The sequence below is a fragment of the Trichechus manatus genome, unplaced genomic scaffold (genome assembly GCF_000243295.1).
Source record: "Trichechus manatus latirostris isolate Lorelei unplaced genomic scaffold, TriManLat1.0 scaffold00207, whole genome shotgun sequence".
NCBI classification, from domain to species: domain Eukaryota; kingdom Metazoa; phylum Chordata; class Mammalia; order Sirenia; family Trichechidae; genus Trichechus; species Trichechus manatus.
The window spans coordinates 3,966,101-3,992,942 of record NW_004444143.1 but is presented as its reverse complement, the minus strand read 5'-3'; the positions used below and the strand labels follow the sequence as shown (position 1 = coordinate 3,992,942).

The window sequence follows — 26,842 nt, the reverse complement described above, 5'->3', positions numbered from 1 at the left end:
AGCTAATAAAGAATGGAAAGTGGCTTGGCATGTAGAGCATACTTGATAAATGCTGTTGTTTTTAAAATGGTCTCCCTGCCTTGAGATTCTCCCCCTCCAGTCCGTCCCATACACCCAGATGGATTTATCCTTCTAAATCACACCAGGATGTCATGTTCCTGGCCAGGATTTACAATGGCAACCCAGCATCAACCGAGTAAAGTCCAAGCACTCCCAGGCCAACATCACCTTCATTTCCAGGGCACTCCCTGCCTCCTGCTCCTCCAGATAAAGACCCAGCTCAGGAAACCCGCATCTTCCCTGGAGCTCTCTATACGCCATTCATCCCAGCATCCACACTCCGGCTGAGAGATTCAAGGCTTCAGCGTGGAACGGTCTCCTCCCCCTGTCCAAGTTCTATGGGGACTGCCTATACCCGCTGTCTTTTGGGAAGCCTCCCCAGGCTGCTCCAGCCGTGAAGATCTGCTGACCTTGCCTTCCTAACCTGTGGATATGACCTCAATTTCCCTTCTTGCCCAGAAGGGAGTTCCCCAAGAGTAAGACCCCCGGCTGGCCTTGGGAAGAAACTCTTACAGGTCTGACTGAACTAGCCAGAAGTTACCACTTCCACAACTAGCTTAATGGAGTGGAGGACTGGGGATAATGCTGACGGGGCACAGCAGAGGGACAAAAATATCAATACTTAGGAAAAGAGACAATAATCAAAGGCTGGGACCAACTCTACCCTTGATTTGCGAATACCTCACAACAAGGGTGGTCTGAGAGATGTGCTATTGGTGAGGTCCTGGAAAGGGGCAAAGGAGCTGGCTCTAACTGGACAGAGCTAAGACCCCAGAGTGGTGGGTGATGACAAAGGACAGGCAGAGATGTGGCTTCCTTCCTTCCTTCACTACATACTGACCATGTGATCTGGGGCACGTGAGCACGCCACTGAGCTCTGTTCTCTTCACGTGTAAGATAGGGCTCACAATCATTCCTACCTGACGTGGCTGCTAGAAGCTCGGGACCATAAGTACAAAGTGCGGCGCAAAGTAAGTCCTCAGTAAACATCAGCTATTACTATCCTCACAATGACTACATCTTATTTTGGCTCCTTCTTTGCAAATATACACAGAGATTCTAAAGGCACATGCCAACCTCCAGCCCAGTGAACAGAGAGGCTAGGAACGGGGACATATGAAGAGAGTGTCAGAAGTCCAGGCATCTGGGGCTTCAAGTGCTCCCCACCTGTCCCCAGTTTGGACCGCTCTGTACCCAACAGTGTCTCAACCCAACTGACTGAGGGCTTAAGACTCCAAACACCCGTGGTCTCCTTGTCCCACACTGCAGGCAGACACCTGTCCACTTGAGCCTTGCATGAAAACTTGAGGATGCCCCTTCTGCACTCCTCTTTCCCTTAATGACCTGTTTGAAAGTCTGTGTTCTGGGAATTCAGATAGACTTTTAATTCTGCTTAAATTTGTAACCTTGGGAAAATGAATTGCACGAAACTCCCAACTCCTGTCCATGTAAACTGAACATTTTCTTGGCCTGGGCCTTCCTGCTCCAGGATTTCTGAGAACTTTTGTTAAGGTGCCCAGGAATTCATTCATTTATTCAACATCACCAACTCATGCTATGCACACAGCATTGGCCAAAATTAATAAAAGAACGAATAATAATAACAGCACTGCCAAAGGCAACAATGAGTAATAACGCATAGCACTTACCAAGCATTTGCTGTATCTCAGAGACCGTGCTAAGAACATCACTGCTTTTCATCCTCGCCTCAGCGCTGTTTTTAGCACCCTCATCTTGCAGATGAGAAAACTGATTTGGGAAGGTGAAGTCACTTCCCTCAAGTGACAAAGCCAGTCAGATCGGAATCCAGGTCTGTCTGCCTCCAGAACTGGAAGGGACTTTTAACCACCTCACTTTACCTCTCCAAGCCAAGTCTCTCTCCCATGCACCGCTCCTGGCTTTCCAGTTCCCTTTTAGTATCTGCTGCTCAAGGTTAGGAAACCACCTCCCCTCCTACTCTCTTCACTTGAATCAGCTCCCCAGAACCGTGACACTGTCCCTTAGGCCATCTCTACATCTAAAGATTTTCCCCAAATCAGGAAGCCTGTGCCCTTCCTGCTCTCCGATCTCCATCTGGCACTGGATCACATGGAAGGACCCCCCCAGTAACCTCTTGCTCTGACTTAACCCCCAAATTTTTAGTTCTTGAGGAGAAGGAAAAAGAAATAGGATAGAAAGTCAAGGATTTCCATCCCAGCTGTGTCATGTAGCTGTTGGGCAATAATGCTTCCTCCTGTGTAAAACAGGATTATAGAGCTGCTGAGAAGACTTAAGGAACCCTGCAGCCCTGGTGGCGCACAGCCCTGCTGGCGCAATGGTAAAGAGCTCGGCTGCTAACCAAAAGGTCTGCAGTTCGAATCCACCAGCCGCTCCTTGGAAACCCCATGGAGCAGTTCTACTCTCTCCTGTAGGGCAACTATGAGTCGGAATCGACTCAACAGCAGTGGGTTTGTTTGGTAGCGCAGTGGTTAAAAGCACTCGGCTGCTAACCAAAAGGTCGGCAGTTCGAACCCACCAGTGGGAGAAAGACTGCTTTCATAAAGATTTACAGCCTTGGAAACCCTACGGGTCGCTATGAGTCAGAATCGACTCAACAGCAGTGGGATTTTGGTTTGAGAAGAGTTAGGGAGAAGATGCACGTAAAGCACCTGAGAGTCTGCCCAGTGGAAACCCGCAGTGTATGTGGCTCAGTGATTGGCATTTCTCTCCCTTCTTCCCCAGCAGAGCCACCCTATCCCTTCACCCCTACCCTGATGTTCTCAATCACTGTTGTTTAGGCCTTGCAGGGTAGCCAGAGGCATCTGGGACAGAGAGAAGCCTTGTCTGGCCCCTCCCCCATCCCAGCGTACTGCCAGGACCCCAGAGCTAAGGGACACAGCTTCTCTTCTGGTACTGCCAGGGTATGTGACAGAACAGCACCAAGGGCTGGGCTCAATAAAGGATCTTGTTCTACAGAGGAGAAAGGGGAGAGTGGACGAATGGAGACTGACCCTGGGGAAATGCCTTCATGTGTGTGGTGGCAGCAGCGGGGAGGGCGGGCCTCCGAAGACTGGGAAGCATCAGTGAGCACTGGAAGTGTTCCAAGGAATTTGCGCAGCCTCAGGCCCCTTGGGGTGAGCCCAGCTGGGGCTGCAGATGACGGGTGGGGATGGAACTAGTTTCCTGCCCAGATCAGAAATGTCTGGCCCAGCGTTGAGGCACAGCAGGGGCCCAGTGAATACCTGAATAATTGAACTCAGATGGTCCCCTGGAAGGTAGCGGTGTCTATGTGTGCATAATGTGCCCTCTCTAGGATCCCATCTCAGGTCACCCTCTCTCACGTCCTAGCAGAAGACACTGATTAAAAGCACAAGTTCAATAGGCAAACTTGCATGGATTCGAAATCCAGCTCTGCTATCAGGACCTAGGTCAGTGTAACTGTGGGCTAGTCTTTACTCTCTGAGCCTTACTGTCCTCATCTGTACAATGGGCTGCCGTAGATAAATGAGACATTCGTCCAAGGCACCTGGCACGTGGTAAGCGCTCACTACGCTGTAAATATCGTTGTTGTTTTTTCTGGTCAAAGATCTAGCACTCAGGCTGTTTCAGGACTGGGGGGAGCTGTTCACATAGGAGAGCACATCTGGGCCCCCCCTTAAGATTTCCGACAGGGGTGGGGGATTTCACACAGCTATTTACCACAAACAGACATGTCTCCGGCTTCTCTGAGCTGAAGGCACAACAAGCGAGGATAACATTCTGGAGGTGGGTGGTCGGGAGGGGGGCCGGGGAATGCCGTGAGGCCAATGGCCGCTTCTCACCAAGCTGCAAACCTGGCCTTGGCAGGCGTGAGGGGAGGAAGGAGACTGAGTATGAGTGGCCTCCTTGGCTACAGTGCAACAGAGGCAGGGCTGGCCAGGTGACCAGAGCTAAGGAGGTCACGACCCTGGTCCTGGCAAACCACAGGAACCAAATATATCTTCGAGACTGTCATAAGAGCAAACCCATTTTTAAGTGCTGGGCTGTTGCAAGAGATGTGGCAGGTCAAGGCAGCAGCTGGAGGGGCTGGGGTTTGGCCCTTCCTTCTCTGTCTCACCCCAGCTCTCACAGGCAGCGGGGAGGGCCCAGGGCTCACATTTTTGTTTGATGAACGGTGTCAGTAGAGCCTAAACGGAGAGGGTGGAGGCACCAGGGCTGAGCTCTGGTGACTCACGCAGCCACGGCCCCCTCCTGACCTCAGTTTCCCCACTCAGATCCAGTGAGCCAGAGTGGGGAGGGGCTGAAACGTGCTGGGTATGGGGATTCTGACTCAGAGGACAGGAGGAGGGAAGAAATGCAGGGAATGTGGCCCAGGAAGCTACAGGGCCAGGGAGAGAAGGGGATTTCAACTCCTCTGGCCCATCTTCCTGTGCACTGGAACACCCTTCTGGTACAAATCAGCGTAACGAAGAAAGGGCCAGAATTACCATTACAGCTCCCAACGGGAAGGGAAGACAGCACTGGATGAAGGGTTAGGGATAATGACGAGGGAAATCTGGGGCCTCTCTTTCCCCGTTCTGGGAATCTTTGGGGTATTGCTGTTCTGCTCCTGGGTGTTGCCTCAGATTCTGTCTCCCTGAAACCAATGCCTGCTGCCTGGGTTGGGGGACTTCCCTACATCCTCTCAGCTGCTGGAAAAGCCCAGGGCAGAGCCCCCTTTCCACAGCTGTGAGCCCTGCCCCAGTAGGTCACATGACAGTGCCATTACCCCCTCCCCGGGTCCACCCAGAATCAGTGTCAGCATCAAGACAAGTGTTTCTCTACTCTGGGTGCCCGTAAGAGTCAACTGGGGAACTTTAAAAAATATCAGACTCTCTGGGGATAGGACCTAGATCCCAGATGCCTTCTGAGATGGTCCCTGGGTGATTCTAACCTGGGTTGAGAACCACTCACTGAGGTCAATCCCTTTGTGCTCCCCGCCTTTCTGAGGAGGACAAAGGCAGGTAGCAGCTCTGACCCAAACCTAGAATTCAGGTCTCCCTGGGAGAACTGGAGGAAAGAGCAGTGTTGGGTAAGTGGGGCGTGGAGATACAAACCTGGGAAGGGCAGGGGATTTGGCCCACTATTCAGCCCTCCTGGCTTGAAGGTCTCTGACAAGCTGAAGAAAGGCTTTGGTGGTGGGGGAGGACGATCCTGTAATGGTGGCTCTTAACTGGGGACTGGTGGACCGACTGAACTCAGGACTTGGTGTATGCGATAAGCGTGCATCTTTTTTTGCGGGGGGAGGAGGGAGGCTGAGGAGAAACAGAGGGGCAGATTCTGAGGGGCCCATTGCATAAAATATTACGAACTGCTGCTTTAGAAGAATGTGCTGGGCCTAAAACAAAGAAAGTAACATGCTGAGCTATGGCTCTGCCATCCACTGGCACAGTTATTTTGGAGCCCAAGAGGCATCTGCGGAGCACCCAAAATAACCCCCTCCCTGTCCAGATGGGGATCCACAGGCCCAAGAGGGGCAGGCCTCGCCCTGGTCACCAGAGGTGCTAGCGGCAGAGCTGCATCTAGGACCCCTGCTTGTTCCGATTCCTATCCTTGTGTCCCATGACAAATAAACCTTCTCTCGAAACTTCTTTCTCATCAGCATAACCTGGGCACTCATTCCGAGGCCCATCTCCTCAGGACTCTGATTCAGTGGGTCTGGGTGGGGGCCCAGAATCCGGATTCTGACAGTCATATCTAGGTGATTCTGATGATGAGGCAACTTTGGGAAACACAAGGGGACAGGAAGGGCTTCGTGAACAGAGGAGCAGAAGCAGACAAGGTACAGCTCCTCCCAAGAGCAGGACCCCAGGCCCAGGAAGCAGCTCCTTCCTTCCCAGATAACGCAACAGGGCTGCTCTAGGCGGGGGTGGGAGGGAGACAGGAGACACCAGCCTTCTTAGTTTTGGGGATCCCATCTCTACTAGGAAAGGCACTTCCTTAGCCCTGGCAGCACAGTGGTTAAGAGCTCAGCTGCTAACCAAAAAGGTCAGCAGTTCGAATCCACCAGCTGCTCCTCGGAAACCCTATGGGGCAGTTTTATTCTGTCCTATAGGGTTGCTGAGTCAGAACTGACTTGATGGCAGTGGGCTTGTTTTTTTTTTGGTTAGCCAGGCACTAAAGGTCCTCCAGAATTTACCTCTGTGACTATTTCTCTCCGAGTCATGCTTTGCTTCAGTCCTAGCAGACTTCCTTCCTTCCTGATCACTCTGGAACACACTAGGACTCTCCTTTCTTCCCTCAGGGTTTTCCCTATGTCTCCACCCACTTAGGACTAGTGTGGTCCCCACCTATGCTGGGAAGCCTTCCCTGACACCCAGCCCTCCATCAAACCTTCAGTGAGTAATCAACTGATCCACCAATCAGTGCCTCACTTATCTGTATTACTGATTTGGTACAAGGCAGGCACTTTCTAGGGTCACTATTATTCCTTCACTGCTCTGTGGTTCCCCCAAGTAGACTGTAAGCTCCAGAAAGGTTGGGACCCTTTCTTAGAAGCTTGTTACACTCTCAACACCTGGCATGGGGTGTGACTAAAGATCTTGACATCCCATGATACCCGTTGCCGTAGAGTCACTTCCGACTCATGGTGACCCTCCAGGACAGAGCAGAACTGCCCCATAGGGTTTCCAAGGCTGCAATCTTTATGGAAGCAGACTGCTACATCTTTCTCCCATGGAGCTGCTGGTGGGTTCAAATCTCCAACCTTTCGATTAGAAGCCGAGCGCTTAACCATTGCACCACCAGGGCTCCTATCTTGACTCATACATTCATTTAATTCATCATTCAATTCATTCCACAGCAGTTCTCAACCCTGGCTGGGTCTTACCTCCAATATCCCAGTCTGGGATGGGCGTCAGGCTCTGCTGTATAAATTGTACTATGTCTTTCGAGGGCAATGTGGTGAGAGCCAAGTATTTTAAATGCACATATCTTCAAACCAGCAGTTCCAGGGAATTTTAGGAATTTATCCTAGAGGTGCTCAAAGGGTATGCATTACAGCACTGCTTATAAAAGCAAGACTGGGAAAAGCCAGGATGCCCCTCAGTAGAGGACTGGAATACCACGCAGTAGAGCCTACTGGTCAAGAGCAAGAGCTCTGATGTCAAACTCCAGCTTCACCTCTACCAGCTGTAGGACCCCTTAACCTCTCAGGACCTCAGTCTCCTCATTTGTAAAATGGGAGAATAATATGGCCTGCCTTACAGAGCTCTTGTAAAGGAAGAATGAGTACCAAAAGTTAAGCACTTCTTGGCACATAGTATAAGAGCACAGTGAATGTTAGCTGCTCTTCTTATGCAGCCGTTAACAAGGATGAGGTACATACACAGGTGCTGAATACGGAATGATCTTCAAGTTATATTGTTAAGTGAAAAAAAGCAAACTGGTTAATATGCAGTGTTCTGCCACATGTTAAAACATTTAAAAAGCTGAAGGGAGGACATGCATGCATTTGTACATCCACAGAAGAGCTCACAAAGCAAAAACAAGAACCTGGGAAGGTGGGAGTCTGGATGGAAGGGAGACCTCACTTTTCATCTTTTGTATGGTTTTAATTTTACTACAAATATGACCTTTTCAAAAGCAAACAACTAAAAATGCTCAAATAACTAGCAACAAGCACCACTGGTGATTCTGATATGCAGCCAAGATTGGCACCCAGCAGTCATCTAAGTGCCTGCTCGGTATGGGGTGGTAGGGATGGGCGACCAAGCTGCCTAGGAGACAGGTCTGCCCCAAGGGACTCCCACTCTGGGGGCAGAGCCACACCACAAACAGAACTCACGGCCCTGGTGCCAGAGCAGAGGGGAGCCCTGCCTGCTTGGGGATGGTGGGGCTGTGTGTGAAATGGCTGAGCTCTGAGCCTGCTGCAGCTGAGGTGGCTTCTTACTGTCCAGTCTGCTAGGCTGGGAATTAAACCGGTGTGATTCTTGGCCTGAGTGACCATCTTCCCCCACAACCATGGTGCTTCTGTGACATGTACAAAAAACGGCAAAATAAAGGTGATTTCCTAAGTGGGTTGGTCTGGGGAAATGAGGGAAGCCAGGCAGCTCAGTGGCTGCCCAGATCCCAATCCCAGCAGCCCATGCTGGTTTCCTCATCTGTAAAATGGGGATAATGAGAGTACCTATCTCATGGGTTGTTGTGAGGACTAAATAAATAAAACAAAACCAAAACAAAGAAAAACAAACCAACAACTGACATTTCTTGAGCATGTATTAGTGCCAGGCGCTGTTCTAAGAGCCACACGTTAATCCAAGTTCTCACAACTACCCCGGACGGTAGTACAATCATCATGTTGATTGTAAAGATGACAAAACTGAGGCACGGAGAGGTTACGTCACATAGTCAAACCCAGACAGTCTGACTCCACGGCCACCGAAAAACACTACTTTCAGAGCTAACTTACCGGTAAAGACAGAACCTGGCATGCTGTAAGGACTCAGTGTGAACGACTATTAAGGGAAGAAGGTGGGAAGGGCCAGGGGGACTAATCTGGACAGACTCTGCATGGAACCCCTGGTCCCCTTCCCAGCTGGCTTTCAAGAATAACTACTCTCTCTCCCCTCTGGCCTCCCTCTCTCCCTGTCACCAGGGTCAACGACTCTCCATCCAGCCCTGTGGAGGTCTGTGTGAGGCCCAGAATGGCTTCAGCAACGTCCCTGGAGCTGGTGCTCTCCTCCTGGCTATGACTAGGGCCCTAGGGACAGGTTCCGGAAAAGCCTAGCTCACCCTCCCTGATGCCCACCTCACAGGACAGAGTGCCCCTCTATCAATGGATCAGGGAACGGATATGGCAGTCTATAAAAATAAATCCAAAACTCTCTTGAAGCTGCTTATGCCTTAATTCCAGCCTACCTTCGGGGGGTAAACAGCATAGGATGACTTGTGAATCTGGAAGATAAGTCTAAAATTCCCTCCTAGTTCTGCCGTCCTGGAGCCTGAGGAATGAACTTTAGTCTGTTCCTTTCAGCCTCGCAGATAAGCCACCCCTGCCATTGCCTAGGGCAAAGAAGCCACCCTACGTGATCCTGTCTCTACTCTGGGTAACTTCCAGTTTGCAGTCTCCTCCCCAGGAGGCCCCCATTCCATGCCTGAGGATATCTGGCAACACAGTCCCAGGGGACCCATGATGATGACTGGGAGGTCAGGGACCACCGCCCCCCGCAGCCTACAACTCCGTCTCAGCCCCGTTGTTGGACTGGTCTCCTGGGCCTGACAGCTGTTCCTGTTCCAGGTCTCCCTCCAGCTGTGCTCCCATCTCTGGGGGTGGAGACTCACCAGCACTGTTGGCCTCCGACTCCAGCAGGTGGATGTCATTGCAGTCAGCCAGCGAGTGCTCCAGGCAGAGCTGGAGGAAGCGGGCCTGGGTGCGGGTGACCCGCTTCAGAAGTGACAGCAGGGCCACCGTCTGCTCACATTCATTCCAGCCCTTGAACCAGCCAGCGAGGATGCCCACCTGGTCTCGGAACATCATGGTGCCGGGCCTGGGGCCAGGGTGGGGGGGACGGCGGTGGCGAGGGCCAGCGCCGTCACATGGTCTCGGCTCTGGGCTCCTGTCACCTCTCCCCTGAGGGCCAGGGCTTGAGGATGTTCCCTGGCGTGGTGGCAACAGGAGGCGGCGGAAGGAAGCTTGCTCACATTGAGGGAGGTCTTGGTCCAGCCACACCTCTCCAAGCTCCTGGAAAAGGAAACAGAGGAGTCAGGTAGGATGAAGGGGCTGAGGCTGGCCTGGGGAAATGTGGGTTGAGGGGTCAAGGAAGCCTTATGCCTTCATGTCAGGGAAGCTGTCCTGCCGAGGTCCTGGGAGAAAGGTGAAGCCAACACCAGATAAACCAACTCGCCCTCCAATCTCTGAATCTAGAGGAAAGGCTTGTGACTCAGAGACCCATCCCAGAGACTAAGAAGAAGATGCTACCCTCAATCCTGCCTGTCACGGGGCCAAGGGAAACGGATTTAAAGCCGAGTAAGATGGTAAGTAGGAGAGGCTGCACGCTACGGGGAAGATCTGCATTGATACACACCTGGCCCCAAGCCCACTAATAAGCAGACATGTGAACCCGAGCACATCCCTTGACCTTGGTGTCTCTGGTCGTCTCCTCTGAGAGCTGGACAGGGTGACTGCTCACCTGCTGGCTACTTCATATTACTTTAAGCTAAGATACCGACAATGCTAAGACGGGGGTAGGTGGCAGGTGGTGACCCCTGTGGAGATCCTGAGTAAGACAGATAAACTATCTGATCTGGAACTGGTGGGTGTCTGTCAGCCCAAAGATCTCCAACAGACTGAGGGGATCCCACCCCCTCCAATCCAGTTCTGCCACTCTGGAAAAGGCGCAGCTCTGTTCTCTATGATCACACCCATCTCTACTCTGAGGCAGATCTCTCCCAGCCCTCTTGAAGGTTGCCGAGGGTGGCTCCAGACCCAAGCCCTATGAACTGGGAAGTCCCCTTGGCTTTCAGGAATGCCAGCCTGTCATCCAACTCTTGGGAGCCAAGAGGATGCCAACCTGAGGGGAAAGGGATAGATCAAAAGTCAAAAGCTTCCAAGCAAGAAAATGTGCAAATTCCTAAGGCAGGAACTACACAGAGCTGTTTCAATTGAGCAAACAACAGGTCGTTTCTTCAACTGACTGGTTTCTGGACACCACTCTGAAGCCTTTTTCCAAGTGTCTCAAGCTCCAGGTCTCCACACACATTTCCCCATCTGCCTCTCTTGTGGCCAGTGCCCTTGGCGCCATTCCCAAACCACATTCAGCTCCATCCCCCTCTGGCTGCCAACAGGACTGAGGTTCCCTGAGGCTCCAACCCTGGGCTGAGAGCTCCATGCACAGGCCCAGGTCTTAGAGAGCTACTTCCATCTCCCTGAACTTCCATGCCCCTGCTGAGAGGGTTGTGGGGTACATCTGACAATGGCTGTAACCTGCCTCATGGATCCCCTGTGGGACCTCAAACAGAGCAAACTGGCCCGGCTGTCGATCCCTCTGGATACAAGAAAGCAGGGAAAGTTGTGGGGGAAATGAAAGCTTGCTCCAAGTTAAACAGTCCTCCCAGCATTCTTTTTAAAAGGGAAATCAGATGTTGCTTCTTGGCTTAAAACCTTCCAATGGCTTCCCACTGCACTTTAGAATAAAATCTCAACTAAATCCAACTTTCTTATCATGGCCTACAGGGCCCTGCAGGATTCCTGTGGCCTCTTCAACCTCATCTTGTACCAAGTTCCTTCTTGTTCACTAGAATCTTCTTCCCCTAGACCTAGCTATGCTTGGCTCCTCCCTGTCACTCAAGTCTCAGCTCAATGTCACTTCCTTGGAGAGATCTCTTCTGACCATCTAATCCAAAGACTCTCTCCCCAAGTCACTCTATTATATTAACCCTATCTCATTTCTTTTGTATAATTTGGCAGCCTCAGATATCAACTTATTCATGTTTGTTGTTTTCTTTCTTCCCACCAAAAAGCAAGCTACGTGGTCTGTCTTGGTCACCCAGGACCTAGAACAGCACCTGGCATATAGAAAACGCTCAATACATTATTTGCTGAACGAATGACTAGCTAAAGAGGGAGCAGGTAAGCATGGAAGCCATACTCAGGATTTCCACAGCCCTAGGGGAAAAGATGATACAAGCAATGGCCCAGAGAATGATAAAGGGACTTGGAAACCTCGTCCTAAGAGAAAAGTTTGAAGACACTGAAGAAATTTCCCCTGGGGGAAGAGAAGACTCACAGGGAATGGCATAACTGACTCAATATCTAAAGGGGTGGTACACAGAAGAGGCACGGGATTTGTTCTTTTACTCCATAGGTGAGAACCAGGGTAGACGGCTCTGAGTAAGAGGCAACATGGGATATGGGAAATGTTGAAAGTCAAGAAAATTCAGTTCTAGTCCTGCCCCAGGCCCTGATTCACTTTGATCTTTGAACTAATCTGCTTCCTCTCCCTAGAATATGTGAGATAAGAGAGTTGGACTGGATCAGGTATGACAAATAGATTTTAACTCCCAGGCTAACTCCAGTGGATTGGTAGTGGCTGCCTGGAGCACAGCATTAAGAAATGAAGCAAGTAAACAGTCATCAGTGAGGGAATGATTAGCAAATTGGGACACACCCCACTATGGGATGTTACACAGTTATTAAAAACATTTTTTGATCTCGACCGCATGATTTAAAAACATTTTACACATACGCACACACACCCTTACAGCTGAATATCTAGGTTTGTATGTATATAGAGAAAAGTGTGGAAGGATACACTCTAGGCTGTTAGCATTGGTTACCTCAGGAAGAAGGGAGAGTTTTAACAATTTATGCAGCTGTTTACAATTTCACTCGCTCCAAGTATACACGTTATTTTTGTAATTTTTAAAAGGAATTTAATTTAAAAAATTTTTAAGGCTATATTCTACCTTCCAGCTCAGTGAGAAAGGGTACTGTGACTGACTATCAGTGTTTGCCCTGGATACAGGATGGGTAAGTGGTGGCTCACGTGTCTGAAAATATCAGCTCTTCCCAGCTCCAGAATTTTGTGGCTTTGGGTCCCAAGTAGGCACAGCTGCCTCAACATAAGGGAGAATTTTAAAATAATTTATCTGTCCAAGAATGGAACTGGCTGCCATGTGAGGAGGTAAGAAGCTCCCTGGCTGCTGGAAGTGGTCAAGGGGAGGCTGGGAGTGGAAGGGATTCCTTCACTGGGTAGTAACTCGTAAGACAGAAGGACATGTTACTATTTCAGGGGGAACATTTGTGACAGGAGGTTTGATATGCCAACAGCATTTACGGCAAAAAGATGACCAAATTCAAGAACAGACCAAAGCTGTGCACGCTCTTTCCCATAAATTCCTGTACTGGGTCGTTTCTTTTCCTAAGCAACGGACCTGTGCTGTCCCAATAAACTGTTGACTAAACATTAATCCAGCTTCTTCGCCAGCCCAGTGCTAGGAGGAAAGCCTGGGGACAGAGCAGGGCTCCACCTTACATGCTTACAAAGCCAGGCTCTGAATGAAGCAGGCTGGTGGGGACTCTGTGTTGGAATGCCTACACCCTGTCTAAAGGGAGAAGTCACCATTCAGCTCTAATTAACTGTTGCCATGGGGGAATGTGGGTCCAGTATTGTCAGGTCTTAGAGATTTTTTAAGAGAAGCTGAAAATCTGGATTTTTGAGTAAAATTTTACATGTTGGAAATGAATTCAAATTAAAACAGCAACAATGAACTATCAGGCAGAACAAACAAAACCCATGGCCTGGAATCCTTGGAACACAGGTGGACACAAACTAGGAAAAGATTAGAAATCTGCTAACTGTCCCTCCCTCAGGCCATTCTGGTTTAAATCTTCAAGTCACCCAACTGCTCAGGGAATGTCACTGCTGGAGAAGATCTAAGAGGCTGAGGATGGCTCTGACAGTCCTCGGTAAACACTGGGGGCATGCAGTGTTGAAAAATCATCCTTAAAGGAAGGGTTCCTGTGTCTTCTGGGGAGAAGCATATTTAAAGAAGTTTGGTCTGGATGGTGACTAGAGAGGAGGAATGGATGGCCTTATTCCATTGCAGGGCCAGTGGTCTCCAGCTACTGCCTATCCTGGTGCTTGACAACAGGGAGAGAAGGAGAGCTGGCTTGGAGAGACTGGCACCACACTGACTATTCTAAGGCATCTCACTGTGGACACATTTTACTGTGGTAGATTGTGGTGGATCTGCTTACCAAACATCCCTTCCCTCTTCTGGTACCAGCACCCTGAATTCCCTCTGGAAAATTAACTTTCTTTCCTGGCTCCTGGATAAGCATGGGGTAAGGCCTGGCCAAGGAAAGCCCTCTCTGGAACTTTTGCCAGAACTACTGGAGGAAAATAAATTCTCTATTAGGATTGCTCAGTTTAAACAACGTAAGCCCGATATGACTGGCTGCCGTCTCTGTTATCCCATGGTGACATCCTGCCTAAGAAGGAAGCCAATGCAGATGAAAGCAGAATCAAGAGATGAGGGGTGAAAAAAGGAGGCCAGTTCACATCATTTGAGGACCTGGATCCAGCTATACCTGAAGCCTCCCCTGATCTCCGATACTTTTCAGTTATACAGACCAATAAATTCCCTTTTTGGCTTAAGCCAGTTTAAGGTGGATTTCTATTATTTAATATTGAAGGAGACTTTTGACTGCTCCCACACAAAACAGAATTCACCACTGCTCTGGTCGCTTTTTTCTCATATGACCAAAAATGACTCCCTGCCTTTGAGGAAAGACATATGAGAGAAACCCTTATGGCAAAAGCTTCTCAAATAATCCAGCAATATTGCTGCCATATTTGACTGGAACCAGTAACCTTCCTGGGAAGCACCTATCAATCCTGGAGGGTAGAAATGGAGTCAACAAAATGACTAAGAGGATCCCCTCCAGGATCTTGCCCTCCAGGCTCCTTCCCTGGCCCCAAACAGGGAGACCAAAACGAAAAACCCTGTAGCTGTCGAGTCCATTCCGACTCACAGCCATCCGATAGGACAAAGTAGAACTACCCACACTGGGTTTCCAAGGCTGTACTCTTTAGGGAAGCAGACTGCCACATCTTTCTTCTGCGGAGCAGCTGGTGGGTTTGAACTGCTGACCTTTCAGTTAGCTGCTGAGTGCTTAAATGCTGCACCACCAGGGCTCCTTAAACAGCCGATTCCTACTCATAGTGACCCTATAGGACAAAGAGTGAGAAGGGCCCACCAACAGGCCATGCCTCTGGAGGTTAGATGGCCTCACGTTACGGTGGAGTCACATCAGGTCTGGCTTAAATCCTGGCTCTCCTGCTGCTACTTATTGGTTGTGTTGACCTTTGACAAGTAATTTATTTGTAATAATTAAATGAAACAATGTATACAAAAACACCTAACATGATGTTTAGCATGTCTTCATACATCATGTATTAAGTGCTATGTGCCATGCCCCTGTGCAAACAGCTTCCCACGGACGAGCTCAAATGATGAGCTCCTAAAAATTCTACGGTATATATGTGTGTGTACACACACACACACAACTATTAAGTGCTTAACTACTAATCAAAGCTTGGTGGTTTGAACTGACCCAGAGGTGCCCTGAAGAAAGGGCTGGCGATCTGCTTCTGAGAGGTCATAGCCTTGAAAATCTTCTGGAGCGCAGCTCTACTCTACACACGGCGCTGCCATGAGCTGGGATCAACTCCATCGATGGTATGGTATGATATGTGCTAGGCCCCTGAACTAACAGCTTTCCATGGATGAGTTCATTTGCTCCTAACAGCTTTCTCTCTACAGTGTGTGTGTATGTATGTATACATGCACACGGATATACATACACACACGTATTCTCACTTTACAAATGGAGAAACAGGCACAGAGAAGCTAAGTCACTTGCCCAAGACTGCTGAGGTTTTCAAGGCTGGGCCGTCTGGCTTCAGAGCTCTTGCTTGCTCTTAACTATGATACGACCAAACAAACCTGTTGTTGTTAAGTCGATTCTGACTCACGGTGACCCTGTGTATTACAGAGAACTGCTCCAAAGGGTTTTCTTGGCTGTAATCTTAACAGAAGCAGATCGCCAGGCCTTTCTTCTGCAGTGCCATTGGGTAGGTTCAAACCACCCACCTTTAGGTTAGCAGATAAGTGCAAATCGTTACAACAGCCTCCTGTTACTTTCCTTCTACTTCCTAGAAGGTTGGGCCTAAGGGTATGCTCTTTAATACCAACATCCAAATAAATAATAGGGTTCTATTAGCCTCCGTCCACCACTCATCTGTCAGTCTGTCATACTGTGGTGGCTTACGTGTTGTTATGATTGTGGAATCTATGCTGTTGATATTTCAAATACCAGCAGTGTCATCCATGATGGACAGGCTTCAGTGGAGTTTCCAGACTAAGACAGACTAGGAAGGGCTGGTGATCTACTTCCAAAAATCAGCCGATGAAAACCTTATGGATCACAACAGAACACTGTCCAACTCGCTTGCTTTGGACACATCATCAGGAGGGATCAGTCGCTAGAGGAAGACATCATGTTTGGTGAAGCAGAGAGCCAATGGGGGCGTAGAAGACCCTCGGTGAGATGGACTGGCACAACGGCCACACAGATGGGCTCAAACAATCGATGGGCTGGCAATTGTGGGGATGACACAGTAAACCAGGTAACGTTTCGTTCTGCTGTACATAAGGTTACCATGAATCAGAGAGGACTCAATGGCAGCTAACAACAACTAGCCTCCCTGCCCAGTCCCAGCCCATCTATAGCACTATCTGGGCCTTTGAGGGACTTACACTTGATGAACAAGATAACAGGCTACTCACCTACAGCTAACTCATCCTGACCTGAGAAAAACAGGACTCAGGAGCCAAGGAGTCCAACTTCTCTTTAAGAACTAACCATTATTTTCAGAAACTCCTGAAATATGTACACAAAATATGTATACTATTGCTTTAGCAAAGAATGAGGCTTTTGTATGAATGGTCCTAGAGAAGGGAAGGAGACAAGCCAGGCAGGGGCTTCTGGAAGATAAGCACAGCCTGGGGAGCTCTGGGAAACGCTGGAGGAGAAAGGAAGCTGGTGTTCCTCCTTCCACCCCAAGTTTTGCTGTCTTCCTTTTCCTCCTCCAACCCCTGTAGGTGATGACCTCTCTGCCCTAAAGGTCTACCTTTGGCTCCCTTCCCCTTCTCTATACTTGTATCCTCTCACTTGGGAATGTAATCAATTCCTGTAGATTCAACTATCATCTCTCTGTGGACAACTCAGAATTTTTTAAGTCATCCTTGACTCCTTCCTTTTCCCTAAGATTCAGTCACTAGGTCTTGATAATTCTTCTCTCTTAACATCAGCTAAATATGCCCTCTTCTTTTATTTCCCAAAACCTGAACCCAGACTGCCTGGGTTGGAAATATAATCCTATTACTTGCTACCTGTGTAATCTGGGGCAAGAGATTTCACCCTGCTGTGCCTGTTTTCTCATCTGTACTACTCTGTGTAAGGAGCCCTGGTGGTGCGGTGGTTAAAAGCTCGGCTGCTAACCAAAAGGTCGGCAGTTTGAATCCACCAGCCGCTCCTTGGAAACCCTATGGGGCAGTTCTACTCCGTCCTATAGGAGTTGTGAGGAATCAATGACTTAACTATTATCATCATCCTGGATTCCTCTCTTTTATCCCATCATCAAGTCCTGTTTTCTCTATACCCATAATATATTCGCTTCTCTCCCCCTTTACTACCACCATCACAATTCAAATCACCATCCTTTCTCATCTGGATAAACATGTTGCCTTCAAACTCACCTTCCTGCTTCCATTCTTGCCCCCACTTTCCTTGCAGAAGCCAAAGTGAACCTTCTAAAATCAGATCAGATCAGGTCACTGTCCTGCCTTAAAAAACTCTCTTTGGCAATGGCTACACAACATGATGAATACAATTAACGTCCCATGCAACGAATGCTGAAATGAAAATGTTTCATTACATATATATTTACCACAATTAAAAAAAAAAAAAGCCCTCTTACAGCTTCCTAATTCTCTTAAATTTAAATTCTTTACCACGGCCCACGAGGCCCCCTATAATCTGGCCTCTGTCAACTTCTCCAATATCCTCCTTGCGCTCCCTTACTTCCTACTCTCTACTCACACTGGTCTCTTGGTTGTTCCCTGAACATACCTCAAGGCCTCTGCACCTGCCGATCCTCTTCTTGAAATGTGCTTCCCCCAGATCATCACGTGCCTGATCCTTCTCATCAATCTGATCTGGGCTCTAAAGTGCCCCGATCTTCCTCATCTCCTCTGTAGGAGTCTTTGATCTGGTATCATCAAAAGGTATTCTACAAAGGCTGCAGCTCTCCCCCCACCAATGCCCAGACTGTAAGATTCACGAGAGAAGGGAGGACTGTGGCTGTATTATTCACTGTTACAGCTCCAACTCCTAGCACAGCACCTGGCACATAGCAGACCTCAATAAATATCTCTGATAAGTCTTCCCACCTTGAAGCAGAGTCCTTTCTCCGTATGTAACAATGCTTAGAGTGTCCCACTCCCAGACCTTCCCACAACTGGTACCTTCTCATCTGTCAGGTTATCAGACTCAAGTGTCACAAACAGGCCATTCCTGACCACCCTACCTACAGCAGCCAATACCTAGAATAGTTCCTGGCACCTAGTAAGCACTCCATAAATTGTTTAATGAATGAGTACAGGCTGGAGACGTTTGAGACTTGCATATTCTATACAGTGTTCTGTGACATGCCCTCAGCTAGACTCTATTCAACAAGTTTACATTAAAACAAACAAAACTCCACTCATGGTAAACGACTTAACCTCTTCCAAAGTTCTTAGCCCTGGGAACCCAAAGCTGAGGTAGGGGGACTGAGCACCAGTACTCCCGGATTGCACTGTCCTGATGCCATCACCAAACCAGGCAGGTCACCTCATTCCTGTCTTTCCTAGTGAGACCCCAAAGGAAAGTCTGGTTGGGTCAGACTAGTCATAAACCCACCCTGGATCCAAACAGTCACACAGGGAAACAGAACTGGGGCTGATTGGGGACAATGAGGAGGTGGACTACTACCAATACTCAGAAAGCTCAGGGGATGGAATCACAGTCCCTGACTCAGTGAGTAAGAGACTAAATTCCAGAGTACAGAACCCAAAACATGTCTCTCAGGATCTTCTGTGACCATCTCACACTCAACCAGGGACGAAACGGTTTCAAAACCATTTCTATTGCTGGGGCTCTCAGGAAAGACTTCTCTTTCCACTGAAGTTGCTAAGGGAGTAGGATTTAAGCTAACCAGTGGAGAAATGGGGGAAGAGTCCTGAGAATCTTGTTTGAACTCCTGGATGCAGTTAGGCCTGAAGCCATGCTAGTTGTGGACTTTTTCAGTTACATGAGTCAATTAATTCTCTTTTGATTAAATCAGTTTGAGCTAAGGTTTTGTCATTTATGTCTTTAGAGTCCTGACTGATACAGGCTAGGCTTTTTTGCTAATAATGAGCACTTATGTGCAAGGTATTGTTTTAAGTACTTTATATATATTAACTCATTTAATCCTTACAATTCTATGAAGCAGGGGATCGTTATCACCTTCCTTTTTTTAACTGTGGAAACTAAGAACCAGAAAAGTTAAATAGCTTCAGGATCCTAGGTCACAAAACTGGTAAATGATGGATGTGTGATACAAACCCTGACTGTCTGGCCCCAGAGTCTGCACACTTAGCCACTATGCTATGATGTACCCAACCTTATCTGAACCGAAAATCCAATCCTCTGACCCAAGGCAGTATCATCCTGGGACAAAAAAAATGTAGAGATTTTCTATTTATGCCATCTCTCCTCAATTTTGTCATACGTAAAATGAGGATAATCATAGTTTACCTACCTCATAAGGTGTTTAGCACATAGTAAGCATCCAATAAACAGTAGCCACTATTAGTGTTATCACTCTGTGGGTCACTGAAGTGCAGCTGACAATGAAACGCAGATGGGAGAGATGTGTCCTTTTTCGTATCTGTCTACTAGGTGAGGAGAGGAGATGCCAGGGGTGAGAGCTAAGGAAGCCTTCCTGTCTCTGACCCACTGCTTATGCTGTTTCTTCTGCCTGGAAGGCTCCTCATCATTGTCTCAACTCCTGTGGAATACTACCCAGCCCAAACATTACCTTTTCCATGAAGTCTTTCCAATTCAAGGGCCCCCTTCTCGCTGCTGAATTTCCACAGCATATAATCTGCATCTCATGTTCTGCCCCGTGTACCTGCCCAACCCTTCTGCTGTACTGTGTGCTCCCTGAAGGCAGGGCCTACTGTTTACCCTACAGTCTTCTTTTTCTCCTCTCAGCTCTAGTATGAAACAGAATCCCTTGGAGAAAGCTGAGAGCCCTGTGGAGGCCCCAGACTTACAGAGCTTCAGGGGTGCTGAGAAACCAACCAGGATGGGGTGAAGCAGTTCGCCAGGAACTGGACTTTGGGTAGCTCAGAATCAGGAGAAAGAACAAAGACAAGTCCCATAGTTAGGAGCAGGTGGGGCAGACAGCCTCTCCTAGGAGGAGAGGCAAAGGGGTTGGATAGAGAGAAGAGAGGAGGGGGCAGAAAGGTGTGCTGAACCTGAATGGGGAGTGAGAGCCGAGGAACTTGGAGATACCCGGCCAAATGCAGAAGGAAGACCTGCCCATTCTCCAGTGATTCCTAATAACTTAGACAGGGCAGATCCTGCTTGGGGTTTTCACAGAGCAACAAGACACGGCCCTGTACTTTCAGAGCTCTTCAGTCCAGTGAGGGTAAGCAGGCAAGTACATAAACTACTAGAATAGGGAAGGTGAGTGGCGCTCTATTAGAAGGACAATGGAGGGTTTTGGGCAGCAAGGTGCAGAGGAAGAAGAGACTCGAAGGGGAGGGTGTCTATGTAGAGAGGGGCGAATGAGGTGAGATGGACATGTGTGCTGAAGGAGATAGCAACTTGAAGCAGAAGAACCAAAGGCTGGGGGTGGAGGTGAGGTCAGAAAGAGAAAGTGCTGATGAAGATCTACAAAGGAGCCATTTGAAGGTAAAATGTGAAGTAATTGCTCAGAGGGTGGGGCAACCATATGGAGAAGCCAGGATTCTTTCGGGGAGGATGAGTCTTTCAGGGAGGATGGGTACCTTTGCAAAGGGATTTTAGGAAAATAGGGGTGGGCAGTAGGGCACAGAAGGCATATGCTGAGGTATCTTTCAGGAGCTTTCTGTGGGGAAAGGGATATCTTCCTAGAAAGCAAAGCTTCTCAAATTTGCATCAGATTCACCAGGAGGGTTTGATTTTCAGATTCAGTAGGTCTGGGTGTGGTCCAAAAATGTGCATTTCTAACAAGCTCCCTGGTGATCTGATACTGCTGGTCTAGGGATCACACTCTGAGAACCACTGCTACAGAGGAGGGGCCTTGGTGGTGCAGGGGTTAAGAGCTATGGCTGCTAACCAAAAGGTCAGCAGTTTGAATCCACCAGCCACTCCTTGGAAACCCTATGGGGCAGTTCTACTCTGTCCTATAGGGTTACTATGAGTCAGAATCGACTCGATGGCAATGGGTTTGATTTTCTGGTTTTCAGCCACAGGCAAAGGGATTCTTTAGTGAGGAAACCCTTAAAGGGAAAAAGGAGAGAGAAAGGTTCTAAAAGGAAAATGGGTGTGTGTGGGGTGTGTGTGGCTTCTCTGGAAATCTCTAAGGAAGGCACTAAGGGTCTCCCAGTTTCTGAAGGGAGGATAGACCTGTGAGGATGGGGCCTAAGAGAAACAATCTGAGAAAAAGGTCTTTGAGAGTTGGGAAATTTCAAGGGGGAGGGGGAGGTCTGTCAGACGATCTTTAAAAGGACACATGAAGCTCTTGGGGGGAGTCTGGAGAATGTCAGGGGGCCTCTGAGGGGATAATGGGGTAAGGGTCTCTGAAGGAGGTTTCAGAAGGTATCTGAGAAGGGTTTCTGAGGTGGTTTCAGAGGAAAGAGAATGTGGGAGATGGGGGGTGTAAAAGAGGTAAATCTGATACAGTCCTAAGAAAGGTTTCTTAGAGATGTTAGAGAGGGAATCTGAGGGAGAGCTCTGAAGAAGTCTCAGGAAGCACTGGGGGTAGATTGCTGATGGAGGGCAATTTTGGAGAAAAGGGTGCCTGGGGGAGGTGTGGTCTTCTGAGAAAGGTCTTGGGTGTAAGGAAGTGGAATGATGGAAGGATCTTTTAGAAAAACTCTGCAGGATAAAGTCTCCAAAAGGATATATAGAGAAGGTGAGTCTTCTGAGGGGGATCTGGGAGTGTCAGAGTGGAAGGTTTTTCAGAAGGAATTCTGGGGAGTTTCTAAGGACAAAAGCTCAGACAGCTGTTTTGAGGCGAGATGGAGGAGCTCCCAAAGGGGACGCTAGAGGATTTGGGAGACCTCAGAGGGAGAAGTCAGGGAGGGAACTCTTTAAGAAAAGACTCTTAGTAAGGCAAAGGGTTTCTGAGCGATGAATTCAAGGGATTCTGGCAGTGTCAGAAGGGTCTCTGGGAGATTTCAGGGGTTTATTCGGGAAGGCTGTAGGAAGTTGCTGGGAAAGATTTCAGATGGTCCCTGGTCTTTGAGAAAATGTCAGGAGTCCTAAAAACTCTGCATCTCAGAAGGATCATGAAGAGGATCTTAGGGGTTTTGATTAGGGTCTTTAGGAAGCTCATCTAAAAGGAGATCTAAAAGAGGGGGTTTTGAGGGGTTTATCTAAGGGGGATAGTCATAGAGAATGGCAGAGAAGAACTACAGGGAAATTTCTGGGATACCTGAAGAAGCAATTTTTGGAACAACTGGTGGGGTTACTGGGTTACTGGGATATGTGAAAAGAGTTTGGGAAGGGGCTTTTAGAATACAGGAGAAGAGTTTTCTGGAGATTTCGGGGAGTCTCTGGAGGAAATTTTTGGGGTAAGGGAGGTCTTCGGGAAGATTGTTGGTGTATATGAGTGTGATCTCTAGCGCATTTCAGGATAGTGAGATTTGGGGGACACGAAGTGGTCTCTGGGAAAGATTACTGGGATCTGTGGAAGGGTCCAAAGGGATGACTTCTGGGATATATTAAGGGGGCGTGGGCATGGGAGATGGCTACAAATGGTATAATGGAGGGGTAGGGTCCTCCAGGTGAGTTTTGGGGACTGGGGGCATTTTAGAGAGTCTCTGAGGAGAGTTTTGGGGATATGTCAAGGAGATCTTCAGGGGAGATTTTCAGGATACATCAGGGGTGTTCTGAAGCATTTTTTGGGAGTGCTCTGAGATTTAGGGGATATAAGAGGAAAATCTCCAAGATTTCTGGAGCGGGGGTAGGTGGGAGGAAAATTCTTAGGATATGTGAAGGGGAAGTCTGAGGAGATTTCAGAGGGTCTGTGAGGGAGATTGTTGAGATATGAGAAGCAGGTCTCTGGGGGAGATTTTTGGAATGTATGGGGTCACTCCCTATGAGTTGAAATCGACTCGAGGGTTACAGGTTTAGTTTATGAGGGGTCTGGAGCCCTAGTGGCACAGTGGTTAAGCGCTCAGGCTGCTAACCAAAAGGTCTGCAATCAAATCCACCAGTGGGGCAGTTCTATTCTGTCCTATAGGGTCGCTATGAGTCGGAATGGACTCGACAGCAATGGTTTTGGTTTCTTTTTTTTTTAATAGGGGGGTCTGGAGAGGATTTCAGGGAATCTGTGAGAATTTTCAGGATTTGTGAGTGTTGCTTCTGGAAAAGATTTCTGAGATATATTGTTTGAATATATGAGGAGTGACCTCTGGGAATATTTTTGGATAGAGGAAGGGACAGGAACCTTGGGGGGGAGGTCTTTGAAGAAAATTTTTGAGACATATGAAGAAAGTCTCCGGAGAAGGTTGTTGAAATGTAAGGGATGGTCTCTCGGGAAGACTTTTTGGACGGTATGAGGGGGATCTGGACGGCTTTCAGGATGACTCTGAGGGAAATTTTGGGAATCTGTGGGAATGCCCTCAAAGGAGGTGTGTGAGATAGATCTGTGGGGGTCATGAGAAAGGTCCCCCTCGCCTGGCCCCTCGGCGATCCAGAGGGTCTGAGGAGGATTTAGGAGGGAAGCTTCCGATGGGTTTGTGAGATTCGGGGGACGGGTGCGGGGATTCTTTCGAGGTGCCCCGGACCCCAAGGCCCGCGCTCGCGCCTGCCGCCGCCCGCGACTCGGGGTCCCTGAGGGGGCGGGGCCGCCCGCGCGGCCTGGGTCGCCCTGAGGTGATCCCCGCGCCCCCCGACCCGCCACCTCCCCGTGTCCGCCCGCCCCTGCCCGAGACTCACCGCCTCGGCCGCCGCCGCCGCCGCCGCCACTCGGGCCTCCTCAGACCACCGCCACCGCCGTCGCCCCCTCTCTAGCCCGCGAGCTCCCCTCCCTCCTCCCGCACCGACCACCGCCGCCGCCACCGCTGCCGTCGCGCTGCGTCACCGCGCCGTGCGTCACCACCCCCACCCCGCCCGGACGGATCTGTCGCGCACCGGCATTAGTTGTCGCCGAGATGACGAACGGCGCACCAACCAATGAGCAACGAGGACAGCCCGAAGGGCGGGAGGGGAGAGGGCAGAAAGGCGGGGTGTTGGAAAAGACTGGAGCGACAAGGGTTGAAAGATGCCCAAGAGGCCCGCCCCCTTCTCATTGGGATTGGTCGGGCGAGGGGATGATGGACAGTCCCCCAGGCTGAGAGGAATCGGAGCCGGCGGGCGGGGAAGGGGAGGAGCGCGCGCCGTGTTACCAAGGGCAACGGGCCTGGCGGGGCCCGGTATTGGGCCTCCTACCCCGCAGGGGGCAGTCTTGTGCTTGTCTCCCTCAGCTGCCGCGAAATAAGTCACAGTTCCTTACTCGGCCGTTCAGGGCCTCCTCACTGTGGCGTCTCTTGGATGCCTCAGCTAAGGCTTTTACCCACCTGTGCCCCTGACCATACAGGTTCAGAGTTTGGACTCAGGATTCCGGAGTCTCACCTTTCTCACCACACCACTCTTTGAGCCTGTTGTTTCGTCTCTCAAATGGGAATATTAATATCTCTTTCTCCCTTAGGATTGAAGGAGCTGAAGTGCATATAAAGCACTCAGCAGAAAGGAGACCATCAATACGTGGCAGTTGTTATTGCTTTTGTGGTAATCTGTTCATTCAACACAATTTCCTGGACCGGGGAAACTAATCAGACCTGGGACCCTTGCTGAGGAGGCTCTTAGGTGACAAGACATGGCTTGTTAAAGGCACTAAAAGAAATTCAGACAGGTTGGAGCGTAGAGTTCAAGGCAGGAAGTCTGGGGAAATGAACAGAAGCCAGATGTTTAACCGCTTGAGGGGGTTTGGATTTGTCCTGAGGGCACTAGGGAGCCATTGAAGGGTTCAAACCAGGCACAGTCATGGTGAGTTGGAGGTTTTTGAAAGATGCCTCCTGTGGGAGTGAGACTAGGGGCTGGGAGTCTAAGAGAAGCAGCCAGGGCAAGGATCCAGGTGGGAGATAGAGGTTGCATCAGGGTGGGACTGTGCGGAGGGAAGCAGGGATGGGTGGGAGGGATGCTCAAGGGGCCAAGTGAGCAGGCCCTGGGTTGGCTGGCCATGGAGGGGGAGAGAAGCAGATGTTCAAGAAGAGACCGTCTGGCCGGGAGATTAGGGAGGAAGTGGTGTGGCCTCCCTAGAAGGGGGCCCAGAGGAGGAGTAGTTTGGGGACACACTGAGCCCGTTGTGGGACATCCAATGGCAGAGTCCAGAATCCCCTGGGTCTGGAGCTTAAGAAAGAAATTGGTTCCGGAGACCAAGACTTGAGGATCATCAAAGACAATAATTAAAGCTGTGGGAGTTAGTGAGGTGGCCCGGGGAGGGTATGAGGGGTGAATGGAGACAAAGACCTGACACAACCCTGAGAAACTGGGACACTTAAGGGTGGGGCAGAGGAATTAATACTCTCAATAGAGATTGAGAAGGAGCAGCCAGAAAGAGAGAGGAGGAAAAGCAGGAGAGCGTGGCATCACAGACGCGGTGAGGAAAGGCCTTTTCAAGCCAGGGGTGGGGAGACATCACAAACCCCACCCAGTACACCCTCTACATTTAAGCAACAACTTTCACACTATATAGAATGGTTATGCTCAATAGCTGCTGATTGATTCATTCATTCAATAATATTTCCTGAGTACCTAATATGTGACAGGCACTGCCCAAGGTGCTTGAAATACAGCAATGAACAAGGCAGACAAAAATGCCTGCCTTCATGAAGCATGCATTCTAGTTGGGAGACATAAACAGTAAATGAATATGTGTGATGTGATTTGGTGATAATTACTCTGGAAAAAAATAAAGCAAGGTAAGAGGATGGAGCTATGGCGTCAGTACTATTTTAGATGGGGAAAGACCTCTTTGATTGGGTGAGATTTGAGGAGAAATCTTAAGGAATAAAGGCATAAACCATGAAGATGTTAGAGAAAGAAGGTTCCAGAAAGAGGGAACAGCAAGTGCAAAGGCCCTGTGGTAGGCTTACTCACAGAATTACTAAGCAGCTAGCATGGCTGGAGTAGGGTGCACAAGGAGAAAAGAAGTGGAAGACAAGGTCTAAGAGGTAATAGGGAAGGTGGCAACAGGTAATTTACAGTTTTAAAGGCTGTCGTAAGGCCTTTGGCTTTTACCTGACTGACACAGAAGCCCGGGAGCAATATTGAGCAGGGGAGGGCCATGATCTGACTTTGGTTTTATTAGGATCCCTCTGGCAGGAGTGTGAAGAATAGATGGTGGAGGGAAGGGTGGGAGCAGGGAAACCATGAGGAGTTTGCTGTGATAGTTCAGGCAGGAGATGAAAGCAGACAGGACCAGGGTAGGGACTGTGGAGGGGACAGAAGTGGGTGGGTTCTGGTTACATTTTGAAGTTCATAGCTGACAAGTTCTGACATGTGTTATAAGAGGAAAGAGAAGGGCCAAGGGTGACTAAGACATGCAGGTGGAGATGTCGAGTTGGCAGTTGGATGTAAGAGTCTGGAGTTCAGGGAGAGGTCCAGGCTGGAGAAATAATTTGGGCGTCCTCACTGAAACCAAGAGATTGGATGAGAGCAGGAAGAAAGTTAGATGCAAAAGAGTAGGAGAGCAAGGCCTGAGCCCTGGGGCTCTCCAGTGTTTGAAGGAGGAACCAGCAGGGGAGACTGAGAAGGAGAACCAGGGGAGAAGGAGGAAGGCTAGGCAAGTGTGGTGTCCTGAAAGCTGAGTGAAGACGGTGTTGCAAGGAGCAGCGAGTGGCCGATAGTGTCAGATGAGGCTGAGATGGCAAGTAAGATGAGGACTAAGAATGGACCATTAGACCCGGCACCCTGGAGGTCACCAGTGACCTTTCA

The 26,842-nt window shown here is 49.3% G+C and overlaps 1 protein-coding gene across 1 annotated transcript in view; it reads right to left on the bottom strand.

Moving 5' to 3' along the window:
• Positions 1–23,878, bottom strand: part of SAMD4B (sterile alpha motif domain containing 4B) — a 35,055-nt gene extending 11,177 nt beyond the window's left edge. Inside the window, exons 1-2 of the mRNA XM_004388155.2 lie at positions 23,804–23,878; positions 9,340–9,739 (exon numbers count right to left, since the gene is read on the bottom strand). Of these exons, the coding sequence (XP_004388212.1) occupies positions 9,340–9,535 (196 nt within the window). The 5' untranslated portion in view covers positions 9,536–9,739; positions 23,804–23,878. The remainder of the gene's footprint in view (positions 1–9,339; positions 9,740–23,803) is intronic.
• Positions 23,879–26,842: the final 2,964 nt, after the last annotated feature.